The sequence below is a fragment of the Anabas testudineus genome, chromosome 9, assembly GCF_900324465.2.
Source record: "Anabas testudineus chromosome 9, fAnaTes1.2, whole genome shotgun sequence".
Lineage (NCBI taxonomy): Eukaryota > Metazoa > Chordata > Actinopteri > Anabantiformes > Anabantidae > Anabas > Anabas testudineus.
This window is the reverse complement of record NC_046618.1, coordinates 8,384,353-8,401,569: the sequence shown is the minus strand read 5'-3', so window position 1 is coordinate 8,401,569 and position 17,217 is coordinate 8,384,353. Positions and strand designations below refer to the sequence as shown.

Here is a 17,217-nt window from a genome sequence, read left to right as displayed (position 1 = left end):
ACACATCAGCACTGTGGAGTCAAACATTCACAGGACGACGTGGAAAATGGTTCCAGAGCAATTTAAACATCGACTGCAGTGATTCAGAAATCAGCACTGATGCTCGTTTCCTCAAGAGACAAGCAGCAGGGTGGTGCCTTTTTCAAATGTAATTCTTCAGCACAATCCTTGCGTCTTCGCGTGCTGCAATCTAAGCAGAGAAAACTTTGCTGCATTTTCAAATGAACTTGAAAAACAAAAACTTCTTTATTCACACATTTACATCCATGTACAGTCTTGTCAAGTAATTTCAGATGGAGACAAATGAAAACAGTACTGCAATTTGGCACGCCATTATAGTTTCAAACCTGAATTGATGTAACTCAAAAAGAAAATACATCCTCAGTTGTGTTTTATATTTATAGTGTATTTCAATAGTGTATCTACAGTTGATATAACAGCCACTCTGAGAACACAAAAGCGCAATCAACAGCTATTAGACTTGTTTTGGATGTTCTGAAGGTTTCAAAATGACAGTCCATAGTACTTGTGAATACCCAGGCAACATACTGCAACAACCCACCACAAGTGCATCCATCTGTCAGGTCTGAGAAGGTTCTGTTGCTCTTACAAGCATCAAGCACTGCTCTGTAGAAGAGCCTCAAAGTCTGGGGAGCAAACCATTTTGTGTTTGATTTTCCCCAATACAGTCAAATCACCTGTTCTTCCCTCTGTACCAACAGAGACCAGCTCCTGAGAAAACAAAACAAGGGAGAGAAAAATCACATTAGAAATATTCTAAATGTGGAAATGACCAAAAACAGAAATAAAGAGACATCAATTAATGTAGTACTATTGTACCTGAAGGAAAGAGCAGGATGTTCCGAGTGATACATCAAGTATCACTTGTCCTAGTATGAGCTGTACTCGGCCAGACTTCCGCACCAGCATCTTTCCTACAAGACCCTCCCGCAGGTCTTTCAGATTGCAGCTGTTGTCTTCAGCTTCCTCTTCCTGTTTTAAAATTTTAATTTGGTTTAGACACATACGACAAATAAACATCACCTATTTAACATGTGGATAGTAAATGTATCTACCTGAGACTCTGTTTTCAGCAGAACAGACTGTCCGTCCTCTGACTGAACTTCCGTTTTCACCAGCCTGTGCTCTTTAGTAGGAGGTTGGCCAGGCAGAGAGTCGGGCAGCTGCATGAAGAACAGCTCCTCCCCTTTGCTCAGACTCCATCTATGCATCAGATCAGGTAGAACTTCAGGTTCAGGGAGAGGAGGAGGCCTAAAAGCTGCCTCCGACTTCTTTATTTCTATTTCCTCTGGCTCCTGTTTGACTGAAAAGAAGATCATGTGTATTTTTAGAGAGCAGCTATGTGCCCAGACTGCTTTTATGATACTGTATTTCCTGCTTTCATGAGCTACCAGATACAGTAAAAACAACAAAGTCCTGCAGTTACCTTCAATTGCAGAATCCATGGGCTCACAGTCGTCCTCTACCTTCTCAATTTTAAGAGCAGCTTTACTGAATTCCTCCTTGAATCCCCATCCTGACACAGCGAGGGGAAGCTGAACAGGGCAACTCCTCTGCTCACTCCTCAGGAAGGGATCATCTATAAACTGGTCACATTTTGGAGGAAGAGAAAGTTAAATATGGAGAATGAGAAATAAACCGGCTTAATTATGAAGGGAGCATCCAGGACTCACATTGTCTCGATCAAGACTGCGTAGGATCTCTTTGGTCTCTTCCTCAGTCTCCCTCTTCTCCTTTTTAATATTGATGATGGGTGAAGGTCCCATGCTTGGAGCATCTCTCTCACTCTCATAGCCACCTGTGTTTAGTACAAGAATTCAATTGACTTCACTGTTAAGGCGTCAGCCAAAGCACAGACTGAGTCCAGCAGATTTCCTACCTCTCTTTTTCAGCATCATTTCCGCAGGCCCCTGTTCAAAAATAGAGTGGGACTGGATGAGCTCTCCGCGACCTCGGCCCCTGCCTCTCCCTCTTGCACCTCGACCTCGATCTGCATCTTTCCTCTCTGATCTCTGGCCACTTTCAACTTTGGCTCTGTGAAGAGAGAAAGGCCATTGGTCAACAGTCATATCAGTTCCATTATCTCTGACTTTTTTTTTTTCCCCCATCAGTTATGAACTTACTCGTCTTTGACTTTTCGCCCAATAATGTTGGGTGTAAACGTTTTCTAAAAAAGAAACACAAACAAACAAAAGAAACAGGACTTCAGAGTTAGAACAATTACCAATATAACAACGTGGATAATATTTATTATACAATAATTATACTAAAATATCATTCACTCAGTATGTGAGGAATCGTGTAGGCATTTACCAACACTGGTGTTAAATGAATATTTTTTTGGACAATTCCTAAAATTTTCTGAAATAGTGAGAGAGAGTGGATTACCTTTTTCACTCCCCCCAGGGTGAGGTCTCTTGAACGCATTGAGGGGAGACGACCGGGAGAGATGTTCGCTGATGGTCGACGGCCCATCAGCAGTCCAACAGCGCTACCTCCAGGAGTTGGCACGCGTTGACCACTGGGGTCACCTGAGCCTGAATCAGCCATCCTCAACTGGAGAAAAACTGACAATAAAAATAAAAATGAAAAATGAATAGAATCATTAGCAGACAACTTAAAACATATATTAATACTTAAATATGATACAACATTATGTGGCCTACTTTGGTGTATTTTCAACCTCATAATGCATCAAAGTTTTTCACTGCATAACAGATCTATACCAGGCCATGGCAGCATGCCTGCAAATTCTGTATACTGTACCTATCACAGCATTACTAGTGCCTTCACAGATAATCACAGTATCTGAATGTTGTCTTTTAAACTGCGTGCTAATAACAATCAAATACCAGTCCATCGTAAATAAGCTTCAGGCTCATTTAAGTGGTGTCATTTCTTTTGTTACTATAGGTCCTTGCTTTGCTTGGTAGACTTTTAACTTGCCATTGCTGATGCAATGAAGAACAGTGTTCACCGACAGTGGTTTTCTGAGGTGTTCCCGAGTCCATGCAGTGACTTTCACTGCAGGATTGCGTCTGTTTTTGATACAGCGCCACCGGAGGGAAGATTATTAAGGTTCAGCCTTGGTTTCTGGCCTTCTCTATTCATCAATCTCTTCACAACATTAGGTAGCGTAGATGATATTCAGAGCTCCATCAGCTCACTCAATGACTTTCATAATGTGTTGACTTTAATCATGTTAAAATACTGCAAACCTTTACAGAGATAAATCTAGGAAAATAGATTTTAAATCAACATTTTACTTTTGTCATTTTACTAATATGTATAAAGCCTCTACTGCAAGCCTGCACTGTAGACAGTGAATATTAACCTCCTTAGAAATGCAAAGTACATGGCAGTAAAGACAAGGTTGAGGTTTTCAGTGTCTCTGTGATTGCTGGGATCTTTTCTGGAGAGCTCAAATATATTTGTAGTCACTGTCTCTGCACAGAATTACTAGACAGCTTAGCCCAACTATTTTTCTCGAGTATGCTCTTTTGTATTACAGACTTTAATTGCCTTTGAGAATAATATAGTCGCATCATAGAAACATACCTAAAAAAAGTGAGCTTGTACCACAGCAGTGTATTTGAATCATATAAATAAGTGACGGTCAGTACAGGAGCACAGGCCAAACGAGCACTTTGAAACACGATCGTGTCTCTCGGGAAATAATCATTTTTCATCAACAGCACAGCAAATACTCAGCAACACGTGGCCAAATCACTACACGAACACAAACCAGACGAAAACGCTCAATTCAACCGTGTCAGTAACAACTTTCCCCATATTCCGCTGCTGCGAACACTCACGTTATGATTCCCCTGTCGTTTGTTTCACATATAAAGTCCAACCGAGTCAGAGAAGAAGTGTTAGTGGCTTGTTTGGTGCTAGAGCTGTTTCTGACACGGCGCCGCCATGACACTTCCGCAGTGTCATCAGCCTGCGCGCTCACGTGGATCAAACCTGCGCAGACAGACTCGCATAATCATGGATTATTGTGATGTGTGCGGAGCTTTGATCAGCTGTACGGGTTACAAGTCCAGAGGACATCAGTGCTAAAGTGGACAGAAAGATCCATGCATGTATAAACTACACATTGCACATAATTATATTGCAAATGTACAATAGTATTGGTCAATTGGCATTATTTGGTGAATACAGATCCATGTGAGAAAATGCAAATATGATGCTTAAACTTCTGTAAACTACAAATTGTACACTGAAGGTTCAATAAGTAGGAGTAAGCCCTGCTCCAGGCTGCTTCTGACCATTTCTGTACCCCAGGCACACATTCACTCCTTCTCTGCTCCTGCTGATAATGCACAGTTAGTCTCCTGACTGTAATGAAGAAAACCACGCAATGGATATAATATGTAAATAGGCCATAAAATGCACCAGCAACAACAAAAAAACAAAACAAAAAAAAAAAAAAAAAAAACAATGTGCAAGCATCATTGAAATACAAGAGTTACTGTGGTTCTCTCTCTTCAAAGCCCATCCTGCCTTGTAAACTGGCACCTCTGGAGCTGAGAGAGTTATTTGGATGGAGCCAGGCTGTCATGGCATGACTAATGATGGATGATTACAGTTTAATTACATTTTCGGGATATCACTTATCTGAGACTGACTGGAACTGAAAGAAGCTTTTCAATCTCACGTTATGTTGTCTTTGCTTTTTTTAAAAATACAAATATTATGATTCAGTTTATCCCTCTGTTGTGTGTCCGATATACTTTGTTTTAGCAGCAGATTATCTGCATTAATCTGGGAAGCGTCGCTTTAATCTCGAACGAAATCCTAAATGAAGTTGTCCCGTGATGTTGGACCAGTACAACAACATCCTTCTGAAAATTAATGTCAGTGGAAATCTGCTTACTCTTGACTTACACAGTGGCATCCCTCGCCTCCATTTGGGCTGGGGGGGGGATGCCCCGTGGAGTTAGTCCATATGGCATAACAGTTGGCACATGTATATTTTTGAGGTCTTGATGGTACTCTATGTGATTTACTAGCACACCACTCACAGAACAATTGCTTTTAAATATTCTGTAGCTAGTAGAGTGTGTAAAAAAAAAGGTTCATTCATTTCCTCACACCCAGAGTGTCTATACTGTCTCCATATCTGAGCGGTGACATGCATGCAAGCAGCTAAGTGTTCCTTGAGGCACACTTACATGTGATGTGCTGTGTATGACTGGCTAACGAAGGCATGATGCTGACTGGTTTTCTTTTTAGGTTTTGATTCATCTCGTGTGGCTGCATCAGAGTCAAGTAAACATCATGCAGAGCCCAGAGAAAAATATGAGACTGAGAGTGGGGGGGAGGAGAGGAGGAGGTGGAGGGGTTAGAGTGTTTGTGTGACACAGAGAGCAAGAGCGAAACAGGCGGAGAGCAGGAGAAAAAGAAGGAGAGAGAGAGAGAGGAGCCTGTGTGTTCGTTTCACCTCCTAATCAGTTTTCCTGGGGGATCTATCATCGACTGCAGCAGAGGAGGCGAGCAGAAACGCAGAAAAAGAAGATAGTAAAATTCATCCACAATCCTCTCCATCACAAATCTGAGCCTCATACATGTAAGGAATTCTTTTATTTCTGTCTTCTTATTGATGCAGAAAATAACTAGTGCTCTTGAGTTGTACAGATCAAGAAATGATGCTGTAGTAGAGAGTTTCATTTGTGCATCTCTTAAGTAATATTAGATGAAAAGTCAGACGAACACAGTACAGTAGTTGAGATGTCACTGCTGGGCGTTTATTTGCATGTAATTCTATTGATGCACACATGCACGTGTGATGACACCAATGTCATTTCACATGAGTGAGGATATTTCACACAGCAGCACTGGCTGGATCATGTAATGAGATCGGTGCAGCTTTTCCTAATGCTAATGCTTGATTTTATTGAGCGAGAGCGTGCAAACTGTGTTAGTCACACAACATCTCTTTTTAACTGCATGCCCATTTTATAATTCTACCCGTTCTGTGCAAATGGCCATTTTACTCCAGTTTAAAAAAAATGGAATGAATGAGAAGATTTCCTCAACTCTCGTCCAACCATCTCAATGTGTATTGAAGTATTCTCCCTTGAACCACAGAGTTGCTCACTGTGCCATGTTCCATATGCATGAGTGCAGCAGCTTATTCCATGTGATGCTATCTCACAGAGATAAAAACATATCTCTGCGTTGTGTGCTTCAGCTACCATAACTGTAAACGAGTACTAACCACTCCCAGATGAATTATGTTTTGAGGTTTACATTGTTTTTTATATTTGGAGTGACCCTCCATCAAATTATTACAGCAGAGATAATTGACCCACATTTCTCTTTACAGACTGATTAATAAATGAGAGCAATGGGACTGTTGTATGGAAACCAGCATTTGAACTGTGTTCACATATCTTTGATCCAAAAGTGGAACACGCACAGATACATGGGACTTGGATGATTTGTCCTGTGAGAATCTCCTCTTGCCCCAGATTCTAGTGTCTCTGCATGGCAAGAAATGAGAACAGCAGCTGGAAAACAGACGCGTGGAAACACACGTGCGTGATGCAACATCTCTCGCCTCTGGCCCCTGACTGAATGAGCTACTGCACAAATTTCACAGTTCACAGGCTTTAATGAGCTGCTGCAGCCTGTCCATCATAGTGACAGAGGAACACCTTAAGAAACCGCCCAGTCAGACAATGACACTACACCAGACACTACATCTGTAGGATCACACAGGGAGTATGTTTGATAGTTCACATGAAATAGCTTGAAGGCTATTTTAGTCACACCTGTGATCTAGCAGATGCTCTGCAAGAGCGTGATTTTAACAAGGGAAACATGAAATATACTGCTTTGGTGTTGAGATGCTTGAATTCCAGAAACATTAAGGAGAAATACCACAGGAGACGACTGTAAGAACAAACCAAAGACTGATGATAACTGACCAACTAACAAGCGAACTATGGAGGAATAGGTGTACACTTAGGTGACTACTGAGCGCACACCACAGTGAGCTACTATCAGTTTTAGAAGAGGGAAGGTGACAGCTAATCAAATACAACACAGGCTGACCAGCAGAACTCAAGGCTTTGTGCAGCAGCTTGGAACAAATCTCTGATGGGCAACTAAGGAAATGTGATCATGCATCACCTGCAGCCGATGCCTAGTTAAACCTCCCCTATTTTTGCCCAAAGAATATAAAAGCTGTTTCAAGATTTCCTTTGAGCTGCAAATAATTCAGTTGCTCAGCTCTTTTGAAAAGGCATGTACTTCAGTGAGGAGGCAAAAATGTCTAAAAAGTTACCAGTGGTTCAAAATGTTGCTGACAGCTGCAGCAATGTTCATGTTTCTGACCCCTAACTTGAGAAACGCTGGAGAAGATTGAGGGATGCTGCAGACGTGTGGTTGCTGGGAGACAGCTGTAGGTGGATTATGAAATGCTTGAGGAAAGCAGAGGGCAGCAGTCACTCAGCTGGGAGCACATTGAGTTGTGTAATAATGGGAAAATGTCAGTTAAGGGCAAGAAAAGGCGAGAGGAGGCGAGAAAAGAGCAGGACAGTGAATAAAAAGTCAGGACACAGATCCCTAAATGAAAGGTTAATTGGATTGCTTGAGGTGCTTCCCAGCCGTGGTGTCTCTGAACTGCTGCACGGTGTCCAGTTTAGTGATACAATTGAATCTCTACACTAATCTGCTGTGCTGCAGCACTGACGTTACAATTCCAGATTACATTCTCATCTAAGTATCCTCTCTTATCTCTTGGTTTAACTGCAGACGACAGAAATGGATGCGCCTCTCGTCACCCCGTGCAACATCCAGATTTGTGAGGTGACTTGTGATTCCTTCCGCATCGTGTGGGACATGACCCCAGAAGACACTGCCAGAGCCACACACTTCTTCATTGACCTGAGCCGCAAGGACAGCAGGGATCCCAACCGCTTCAAACACAGGGTCTGACAGTTTGAAACAATTGGTGTCTTTCTCTGTCCGCCCCCCCCCCTGCTGTGTTGTCTACATTCATATTCCAAATTCACAGGTTTCACCAGCTGACAGACTCCTGCTTGTGCTGTATGTACTTAAAAAAATAGGATTACACAGCTTAAATCAGACAGTATTTTGTATTTCATTGAAGTCCAGTTGGGTCCGCAGTCTATGGACCTTATGATAGCCTGTATCAGTCTGAACACAGAAAACTGCAGTTGCGCCCTTTCAGTCACTTCCAATACAGGCAAAAAACAGAAAACAAGTGTTGTCAACCGCTTCAGGCCAGTGACTCACTTGCACATTGTTTCCTGTTAAAGTGGACAAAAACTGACAAATGCAGCTGCATCACAGAACCGCATTTATGTTAACTTCAATACACATCATTAAATTTCTTAATTGGGAAGGTGCACAAACATGAAGCAACAAAGACCAGTGTAACTGTGTATCTATTTATTATTAATATCTCTGTGAGAGGTTAGAGCCTCAAACTTTAAGGAAAGATGCGTAGTTACTAGCAATTTATAATTCCCTGTGTCTACACAGATGAACATGTAAAACATACACCTAACAGTTTATTAAATACAACTGGCTAAAACAAATGCTCTTTAATAGGCTACAACAGTTCTGCAATGAGTCCTCCCTTCATTCAAGATTACATTCGGGATTCATAAACTTTATTAATCCCAGAGGGAAATTGTTTTGTCTCATTACAGCTGCTCTCTGGTCAAAAGGAAAGTAAGGAACCAAACCAACGTAAAGACAAAATAACACAAATATAAAGAAGTAAAAAAACAACAACAAAGAAATGGAAAGACAAATAAAATAGGTCAGTGACAGTCATGAAGGTTACAGTGTTCAATATTTCATTTAGGATTAAAGTGATCATTTTACAGTCTAAATTTGATTCTAACATTTGACTTCAGATGATCTAATTATGCTCTAATATTGAAATTGGAATTCAACAGTTGAAAAGGGCTTTTGTGAAGGTGGGGCAGGTGTGAAACTGAGCTGAGCTGTCTCTGAATGAAGAATATGTTCTCTCTCTCTCTGATACACAAAGTGGCACAAACAAACTTGCATCAGAGATGTTGCCATGGATATACAGACCTCTGAGTCTGCAGTAATTAGCAATGCTTCTCAGAGGCATTGGCCAAAACAAAGCAGCTGATTTGATTACATGTATCCTAGTTACATCAGCTTTGGTTTGAAGTGGAGTATCATGCTAATAAGGCTAAGTCTACGGAGGGAAATGGTTGACTTAACAACTGAATTCACATCCTATGTCTGATTCCTTTCCTGCTTTGTCCTCCAGGATGTACCAACCAAGCTGGTGGCCAAGGCAGTGCCTCTGCCCATGGCAGTCAGGGGACACTGGTTCCTGAGCCCGCGGACAGAGTACTGTGTTGCTGTTCAAACGGCTGTCCGACAGCCAGATGGTGACTACCTGGTTTCAGAGTGGAGCCAGGTGGTGGAGTTCTGCACCGGGGGTAAGAAATTACAGGTCTGACAGCTCACGTAACAGATCAATATGATAATATGATAATGTTTTATTCTTATTACCACATAAGACATGCAGAAGGTATGTAAGGACAAAGAAGTGGAGAGAAGTAGCAAAAGAAAAAAAAAAAAAAACCCAAAAAGAAAAGCACCGGACTCATTAGCATTTCAAAGCAGTGGAAACTTTAGTGCTGATTAAACAGTTTCTATGAACTTTGCAGACTACGCTATGGAACATCTACAGCAGCTTCATGACAAAGGCAAAGGCTCTGCAGGGAGGCTGCTGAAATTCTCTGTGTTTTATCGCAATCAGCACCCAGACTACTTCAACCATGTCAGGTCAGTACTCATCTTTTTTTTTTTTTCTATTGTAAACCTGAAACCATGCCAGCAACCATAACATCTAACACTGTTTTCCTGTTTACGTTTTTGGATTAGGGAGGAATGTGGAGGATTGATGCGTCCAGCCTTAAAAGACAGCAGTGGGAGTCATGGTTCTCCCATCAACGGCAAACTAAATGGCGTTTTCTTCAGCTGCAACACAGAGTTTGATACGGGCCTCCCTCCCAAAGACTCCCCATATGGCCCCTTGAGATTTCAGATCCCAGCTGGATTCCTGCTGAATCCCAACACCTGCCTGTATTTCGCAGACTTCTACTGTATGTACACAGCCTACCACTATGTGGTGCTGGTGCTGGCCCCTGTCGGCTCAGAGGGAGATATCTTCTGTCGCACCCGCCTCCCTATGCTGGATCTGGCCTCCAACCCTTTTCTCACATACACTGCCCCCCAGCAGCCAGGGGAGGAGCCTCTCTACTGCCACGCCAGTGACGTCATCCTCGAGGTGCTTTTCACAGAGCCAGTTCATTTGGATCAGGGCAGCGTGGAGCAGATCAGTGGGCACCACCAGCTCATGAGTCTGACCACAGCCAACGCCAAGAAAGACCCAAGCTGCAAAGTGTGTAACATCAGTGTGGGACGCTGAGGGAGAAGCTGATGTCGGACAGACCTGGGAGTGTGTGAGCCTATAATTCAAAAAGACATAGTGTTACACACGATAAAATAGCCGAGGTTCATGTGTAGCTCAGAACGCAGTGGAGGTAGCCACCTCTCAGGGTGTGTGCATGATGTTTTTCCTCTCGTCTGGAATAGAATAGCGAGTATTAATTAGAAGAGCCTTACAGTGTGTATCACAGAACTACATCATGGTCACAGCTGGAAACACAGTAAACATTCATCCACGACTGCAGATCAAAACAGCATTTTAAAAAATGGAAGGCTTCACAGTCTTCTTTCGTCTTTGTGTCTTTTCCAGAATCTCTTTTTTCCCTGACATGTGTTTGGTTTCTTTTTATTATGATGAACTGTTAGTGCGATGTGATTTTTTTTAGTTGTGTTTGATACAACCTAGACATAATACATAAAACAAGCTGCACGCCCCCCTTTAAAACTTACACTGGGGAGTCATAACAGATATTTTGTAGTACTCTTTCTATAGAGTCAGAACCAGATGGACTTTGTGTTTTTATAAAAGAACAAATGCCAAATGTCTACTCATTAAGGTTTGTTGTAGTTTTGAATCCAGTTTTCAGTATCCATACCAACTGTATAGTTATGTTGATTATATAATCATTAATGACACACAGTGTCTAAATGTTGCACCATTGAACTTTACTGCAGAAAAGAAGGTGCAGAGTGACAATGAAAGCCGGGGCGCTGAGCGTGTTGGGGTTTTGAATATCGGAGGAACGTAATGGATAGATTGTATCACAGTCTCTGCAAGAGACTAGCAAGCTTAAGTTCTCTAAACAGGGCTGAGCTAAGATTAGCTCCTCTGCTGCTTTGGGGCTTCTGCTTGTCCCTCCCCAGTAATCTTTGACCTATATGGGAATCCCAGAAATGCCTAGAGTGAAAGGGATCCCCCGCTCACCCTCCACCTGCCCAACAGTAACGCAAGAGCGAGTGAGTGGCCAAAATGTAGTGTGTGACGACATCGAGTGGACTGAAAGACAAGGTCAACGTTTTGATGCTGATACTGAAAAGGAGTGAAAAAGAAGAATTGAGGCAATAAAACAGAGGTTTTTATATAAAGCAGATACTGAAATGTCATTTATAAAAATGAAAATACAAATTGAGTGAAAACAATGCAAAAGTAATACAAATGTCAACCCCTCCTTCCTTCTCCCATCAGGATAAGTTCTAGGCTGTAAGTCATGGCCTTTCACATAGGTGTGAGCTTACATACACTGCAATGCTGTAATTCTGTCCATTGTTATTGTCCCAAAAGGGCTCGCTCCGCCCCCCAGGCAAATAACTTAAACAAAACTCTATCTTCCGTTTGGCATCGAGCACTTTAGGAATGGCAATGTCAAACTCAAAGATGTCTGTCTGAGGTCCTCCGAAGCGTTTTTGTAGGTAAGAACAGGGCACATCTTTGTAGCTCTGCCATGAATCAAAGGTGATGCGTACACGCACATCCTTCTGGAAACTGATGTTCCTAACTCTGACGGTACCTCGGAGGACCTGTTCAGTAACGCTGCAGTTCTCCAGGACAACCATGCTCTCTGCCAGCTTGGCACGGAAGGCCTGGAAATCTGCAGAGGGCTGTGAGAAGCCCAGTTTGAGATGTGTTCCTGGGCAGCAGGTGCTGACAGTGCAGCAGTAGCTGTCCTCTGCCATCCTTTCCAAACCCTGGAGCGATGGCAGCAGGTCGAGGTCAGACTGCTCCTCTTCATCAGAAAACACTCGCACTGCTGCTAGAGATAATCCTCTGGTGTCAGCGAAAACAACCTGTTTGTTCTTGACCGGGACCAAAACCTCATCGTCCAAGTCATCCAGGAAAGACAAGGGAGGGTGGAGGCTCGGGAAGTCAGAGGACAGCTGATCTGAAACCGGAGGACGGATGCAAGAGCGATGAGGCTTCAGGATGGGAACCCAAACGTGAGGACACAGTTGTTTACGTTGGTTCAAGCACAGCCTGACAGCAATTTCCACAAGTCCTGCAGACTGGGGCCACCCACCAACAACTGGCAGGACACTTGGAAGAGACAAAAAGTGATTTCAATAAGAATAATTACAACAACGATTTGAGTAGTGTCAACACACTGCACAGCAGCAGGAACACCACATACTTACGTTGTACTGGACATCTCCATACTGCTAGTCTGGTGTTGAGCGATGGGAATATTAACCTGAGTGTTTGGCTGTAGTTCAAGACAAATAAAGAACATTTAACATTAACAAACAGTATATTTATATATAAATATTGCACAATTCATTTCATACATTAAGAAGTTCTCTTACTCATTTCCACGAGCAGCAAGTTGTAGTCTGCAGGCTGTCACGCCTCCTCTCACAGGAGAGTCTGGTTCTACATCCTATTTATACTACGTCAGCTACGATGTAATACAGTATACTCCACCCTGCTCACCGTGCTGACCAATCAGCTTCATACCTAGGTTTTTTCTTTTACTAACTTTTAGATGCACAGACAGCATCATATGAGTTTCAGATATTTCTTCAGAGTATTTAATTAAGTCTTTAATTTTCATTTCCTATGTACTACATGGTTTGTAGCCCATTTTTCTGTTTTACCACATTACAGCTACCGTTGCGTTTAGCTGTGAAGATTTATGTGAACTCGTAATCTCGTATTGTGAGAACTGTATTGTCCAGGCCTGAAAGGGTTATTGAGGAGCTCTATTCTATGTGCATGTAATTCCACTCTGCTTTGTGGAAACTATTCCACTCATCCTGGACTCTATTCTCAGACCAGTCAATAGACATGGAGCCAAGTCCTCTGCTAGCTGGATCACATCCTGAAGGGATCACTGCCCCGCAGAACGTCAGCATATATGACGCTGAGGAAAGGCCAGATTACAATCCACTCTCAACGTGCCAGTCACCTCACTCAAGTACGTACAAAAAGCAGCAGACATAGAAGCCATGAACTTGTTGCAGATGTATAAGGAGATAAAACCAACACTGATTAATTAATACATCAGTACTCATATGAAAAGAGCTCAGTTGTTCAAGACTTGACTATTTTTGCCAGTATATGATGAAAAGTCTAGAGAGATGGTTTAGGTCATGTGATAGTTGTTTTTTTATTTGATAAAATACAGAAATTGCTCATTTTCAAAATGTAAGGCTTTATTTTTACATTTTCCAACAACAGCATGAACTCCAAGTGCCCCCTATTTCTTCCTGGTTCCTGATATCAACAGAATTTGATATTAGCTATTAGCTGTGCAGTAATAGGAGTTGACAGCCAGTTGACACATAGTTTAGTTCAACAAAGTCCACAACCTTATTAGTTCCAATTACTGGGCAATTTGTGTGAGGGCAAATAATAAGCACTGACTGCTTCCTCTGCACCTCTTACATAACAATGATATTACAACAATTATGTCCCAGAAAAAGACAATGTTCTACACATCATATGAGGGTGAATATAAAAACATGCAAACACACACTGATGGCACAGAAAACAGAATCGTGGACCGAGTAGTCAAGATGACAAAACACTAAGTTGGCTTTACAGGATTTCTGTTACTTCTAATGACAATATAATTACACACACACACACACACACACACACACACACACACACACACACACACACACACACACACACACACACACACACACACACACACACACACACACACACACACAGAACCTAAGAGTTATGATGTCAAGTGAACGGATGAAATTTCACCTTCAGATCATTTGATGCATGCTGTTATTGAGCAGCAGAAAAAAGTCCAAAAATGAAAATCATCTGCATATGGTAGCAGAATGAATGATGAATTTGCAGATTAGACAGAGTCTAAGTCTCACAAACAGGAATACATTATAATTATGTAACCAAACTTATGTTGTGACATGATTTAAAAAAAATATATATCCAAAAATAACACCACAGCACAAGCTGCGTTAACAGCCCTCACTTCTCCCTAGTGCTGACCTCATATTTTTACTGAATAACATTTCTTAAAGACGTGAAGCGACAAATATCTTGGTATTTGCAACTTGTAAGTTAATCCTGACAACAGTAGGAAAGACTGTTCACATGTGATCTCTGCAGGTTAAGTTGCCCAATCCTTTGTAGTGCTCTGCAGTTAAAATGAGTCTTTATCTGATCTCCTGGAGACAAGGTGTCCACAGCATAAGAAGAACCTGTAACATAAAAGTGACCATGTGTCAGTTGTTTTAATTGTAAACTGCAGTTATGGGATATATCCAAGCTGAACATATGGTAAACATATTCTGCTCCTTAAACAGAGACACTCACATAATCCAGTTGCCAAGAGACAATGAATACAGCAAAAAAGTGAATGCTAAAAATACATCCAGATGTCAGTGCAAAGCAGTTGCTTATGTAACATCTGCAAGCGAATTAGCAGATGTCTGTACGAGAGGGAGTGAGGGCAGTAGTGAGTTAATAAAAATGGCGACACAGAAAAACTCATTGTTACTTACCTGCACATTCAAATTAACTGCACAGCTCCACTTGAAACAAGTGGTGCTATAGTTCGATACCGCATTAGGTGCTGAGAGCCCTCTTCAAGATCCACAACATACTCTCTGAAAGAAAAATATACTGGTTCTGAAGGTAATGTAATGTAAAGTAACACCGCCATCTACTGGGATCTAAAAACAGTAATCAGACTCCGAAACTGCCAGGAACAGTAAATGACACTTTACAGCACTAGGAATTAGTCTTGATGTGTAGACACAGAGTCAAAGACATTAAGTCAAAGAGGATACAGAGATAAAGAAAACTAAAATGTGACACAATAACAAGGTAAAAACAAATCCTGTAGTGCAAGAGACCATGGTGCAAGATGAACATGCTACATATAAATATGAAACATGTAAACAGTAGACGAGATAGAATAAACTAAAAATAGCAACGGTTATGTACAGAAAGAGACAATGTAAAAGCGTAAAAGTACCTCTGATCATCTGTCTCAGGCTCGACCAAGATGTTTTCCTGCCTCTCTTTCACACGTAGAAACACAAAGGAGTCCAAGCAGGGCTCAGGAACTGGGATAACATTTGAAAAAATTGGATTTAAAAAAAAAGGTCAGAGGAAATGCCTTCATCTGCTAGTGCATGCTATTGTCAGTATCTTGCAGAGTCATTCCAGATCAAACAAAAAGGCAGACCTCACCTGCTTTTAGCATATCCACTGTCTGCAAGTTGGGGGGCATGCGTTTCAGAGCCACAGCCTTCAGGTAGGTTTCTGTGTTAGCGTAGTACCTGTGTATGAGATTAACATGCTTTTAGGTGAATGTCACAAATAAACGTAGCCACAGTTCGACATTAACCTAATATACTCACTCTTTGGCAAAGGCAAACTCCTCAGGTGAAAGCAGAGAGGCATCTCCCTCACCTCGAGACTTCTCTCTCTCCAGCACATGCGGGAAAAACTTTTCAATCTAGACATACGTAGCACAAAGATAAGGCAATTTTGCCAACAGGCACCGAGGGGATGAGAGCAGGGCTTTGTTCTGCACAGCGTTGTGGACCTGACTGACCTTCTGCAGACGAGAACGCAGGTAGCTGCTGAGAACGAAGCGGATCCTGTCTATCTCCATGCGATGGACGCTGGCCTTCGCGTCACCTTTCTTCACCCGCTGCAGGTTGGCTTCCTGTTGGTGTGAAGGTCACAAGAAATCAACATGGCTTCATTAAGTCTTAGTCACAAAGATGAGAAATAAAAACTCATTTGGGAGGAGTGGATACATCCAACAGCAGCAATGTAATGCAAATCACTCACCTTCATATAATTGTTTCATACTCATAACTAAACAGATTTTAGATTTGACACTGCACAAGCTTTTATTAAATTACATACAATTTACAGTAAATAATTCAACTCCACATTCACTCCTTTTTGCCTTTCGCAGCCCAACACCTCATTCTCATCTTGTTAGGTGACATTTAGAAAGCAGGTTTGACTCATCGTGAATGTTTAACACAGATCAAACACGACCACAGAGAAAATAAAAGGAGGAGGTATTCCCCAGCAGGTTCACCATGTGAGTCAGCTGCTCCATCACACACTCCACCACCTCGGACCTGTTCTCCAGCAGCTCCGGGGAGAACTTCTCGTTCAGCCAAGCCTACGAGGTACAGACACAACAACCAGTGAGTGTCAGTGAGCTGCAGGAGGCTCGTCCGTCGCTGTGACACGGCTTCATGTTGATGAACTCCTCACTCACTTCTTCTAGTTTAGCGATCAGCTCCGCCGGAGTCATAACATCCTCCTGACTGTCATCATGGCCGCTGCCGCTGCCATCATCGGACAAAACGTCCGCCATAGTGAAGTGAAACGACAAAACTCCGAGCTCGGCAGCAAACAGAACCTGCAGGGAGACTTTTCAACTAAACGTCAAAGCGACTCAAGCGGAATAAATCCCTCAATTACTGAACATTTCTACTTGAAACAACTCCCCCACAGCTCCACGGTGAGGACGGGCTCCTTGTTTATTCGCGCCACTGCAACTCATCTCGCGAGATAACGCCACGGTCGCTTTGCTACCCAGTGTTGTGACTGTAAGGCAACACAGTGCACAGGCGGCGTGCAATATATAGTCCTAGAGGACGGTCTTTATAATAAAACGTTAGTTTATAGACATCAAGGCTTGATTTTCGTAATTTGTGGTCTTAGCGTCTGCCTTGTCTACCGTAGGCTGTCAGCAGTGCTTCCTG

General features: G+C 42.3%; 4 protein-coding genes across 4 annotated transcripts; 1 reads left to right on the top strand and 3 right to left on the bottom strand.

Annotated features, from left to right (window-relative positions):
• Positions 1-235: 235 nt before the first annotated feature.
• polr3d (polymerase (RNA) III (DNA directed) polypeptide D) lies at positions 236-3,981 on the bottom strand. Its single transcript, XM_026344160.1, has 9 exons — positions 3,837-3,981; positions 2,410-2,588; positions 2,145-2,188; positions 1,901-2,055; positions 1,695-1,819; positions 1,448-1,607; positions 1,077-1,324; positions 841-993; positions 236-732 (listed from the first exon to the last, which is right to left on the bottom strand). Exons 2-9 carry the CDS (start codon positions 2,569-2,571, stop codon positions 616-618), a joined length of 1,164 nt encoding a protein of 387 aa, XP_026199945.1. The 5' UTR covers positions 2,572-2,588; positions 3,837-3,981; the 3' UTR covers positions 236-615.
• Positions 3,982-5,442: 1,461 nt separating this feature from the next.
• Positions 5,443-11,046, top strand: LOC113151239 (phytanoyl-CoA hydroxylase-interacting protein). Its single transcript, XM_026344161.1, has 5 exons — positions 5,443-5,596; positions 7,789-7,965; positions 9,311-9,485; positions 9,717-9,834; positions 9,934-11,046. The coding sequence occupies exons 2-5, from the start codon at positions 7,798-7,800 to the stop codon at positions 10,478-10,480; spliced, it is 1,008 nt and encodes a 335-aa protein (XP_026199946.1). The 5' UTR covers positions 5,443-5,596; positions 7,789-7,797; the 3' UTR covers positions 10,481-11,046.
• Positions 11,047-11,132: 86 nt separating this feature from the next.
• zgc:77112 (CBM21 domain-containing protein) lies at positions 11,133-12,838 on the bottom strand. The gene is made up of 3 exons (XM_026344162.1): positions 12,799-12,838; positions 12,631-12,698; positions 11,133-12,532 (listed from the first exon to the last, which is right to left on the bottom strand). The coding sequence occupies exons 2-3, from the start codon at positions 12,648-12,650 to the stop codon at positions 11,707-11,709; spliced, it is 846 nt and encodes a 281-aa protein (XP_026199947.1). The 5' UTR covers positions 12,651-12,698; positions 12,799-12,838; the 3' UTR covers positions 11,133-11,706.
• Positions 12,839-13,593: 755 nt separating this feature from the next.
• Positions 13,594-16,996, bottom strand: gins4 (GINS complex subunit 4 (Sld5 homolog)). The gene is made up of 8 exons (XM_026342341.1): positions 16,728-16,996; positions 16,542-16,628; positions 16,041-16,154; positions 15,844-15,941; positions 15,674-15,762; positions 15,456-15,546; positions 14,980-15,084; positions 13,594-14,676 (listed from the first exon to the last, which is right to left on the bottom strand). Exons 1-7 carry the CDS (start codon positions 16,824-16,826, stop codon positions 14,988-14,990), a joined length of 675 nt encoding a protein of 224 aa, XP_026198126.1. The 5' UTR covers positions 16,827-16,996; the 3' UTR covers positions 13,594-14,676; positions 14,980-14,987.
• Between the last annotated feature and the right edge of the window lie 221 nt (positions 16,997-17,217).

Excerpts from the sequence above, each read along its gene's own strand:
- zgc:77112 (XM_026344162.1), bottom strand. The coding sequence starts at position 12,650 with ATGGAGATGTCCAGTACAAC. Across the intron at positions 12,533-12,630 it reads ATGGAGATGTCCAGTACAAC|TGTCCTGCCAGTTGTTGGTG; the intron begins GTAAGTATGTGG and ends GTCTCTTCCAAG.
- LOC113151239 (XM_026344161.1), top strand. The coding sequence starts at position 7,798 with ATGGATGCGCCTCTCGTCACCCCGTGCAACATCCAGATTTGTGAGGTG. Across the intron at positions 7,966-9,310 it reads CCAACCGCTTCAAACACAGG|GATGTACCAACCAAGCTGGT; the intron begins GTCTGACAGTTT and ends TTTGTCCTCCAG. Across the intron at positions 9,486-9,716 it reads GGTGGAGTTCTGCACCGGGG|ACTACGCTATGGAACATCTA; the intron begins GTAAGAAATTAC and ends TGAACTTTGCAG.
- gins4 (XM_026342341.1), bottom strand. The coding sequence starts at position 16,826 with ATGGCGGACGTTTTGTCCGATGATGGCAGCGGCAGCGGCCATGATGAC. Across the intron at positions 15,547-15,673 it reads AGTGGATATGCTAAAAGCAG|TTCCTGAGCCCTGCTTGGAC; the intron begins GTGAGGTCTGCC and ends ATGTTATCCCAG. Across the intron at positions 15,085-15,455 it reads CCTGAGACAGATGATCAGAG|AGAGTATGTTGTGGATCTTG; the intron begins GTACTTTTACGC and ends TTTTTCTTTCAG.
- polr3d (XM_026344160.1), bottom strand. The coding sequence starts at position 2,571 with ATGGCTGATTCAGGCTCAGGTGACCCCAGTGGTCAACGCGTGCCAACT. Across the intron at positions 1,820-1,900 it reads AATGATGCTGAAAAAGAGAG|GTGGCTATGAGAGTGAGAGA; the intron begins GTAGGAAATCTG and ends TACTAAACACAG. Across the intron at positions 733-840 it reads CATCCTGCTCTTTCCTTCAG|GAGCTGGTCTCTGTTGGTAC; the intron begins GTACAATAGTAC and ends TTGTTTTCTCAG.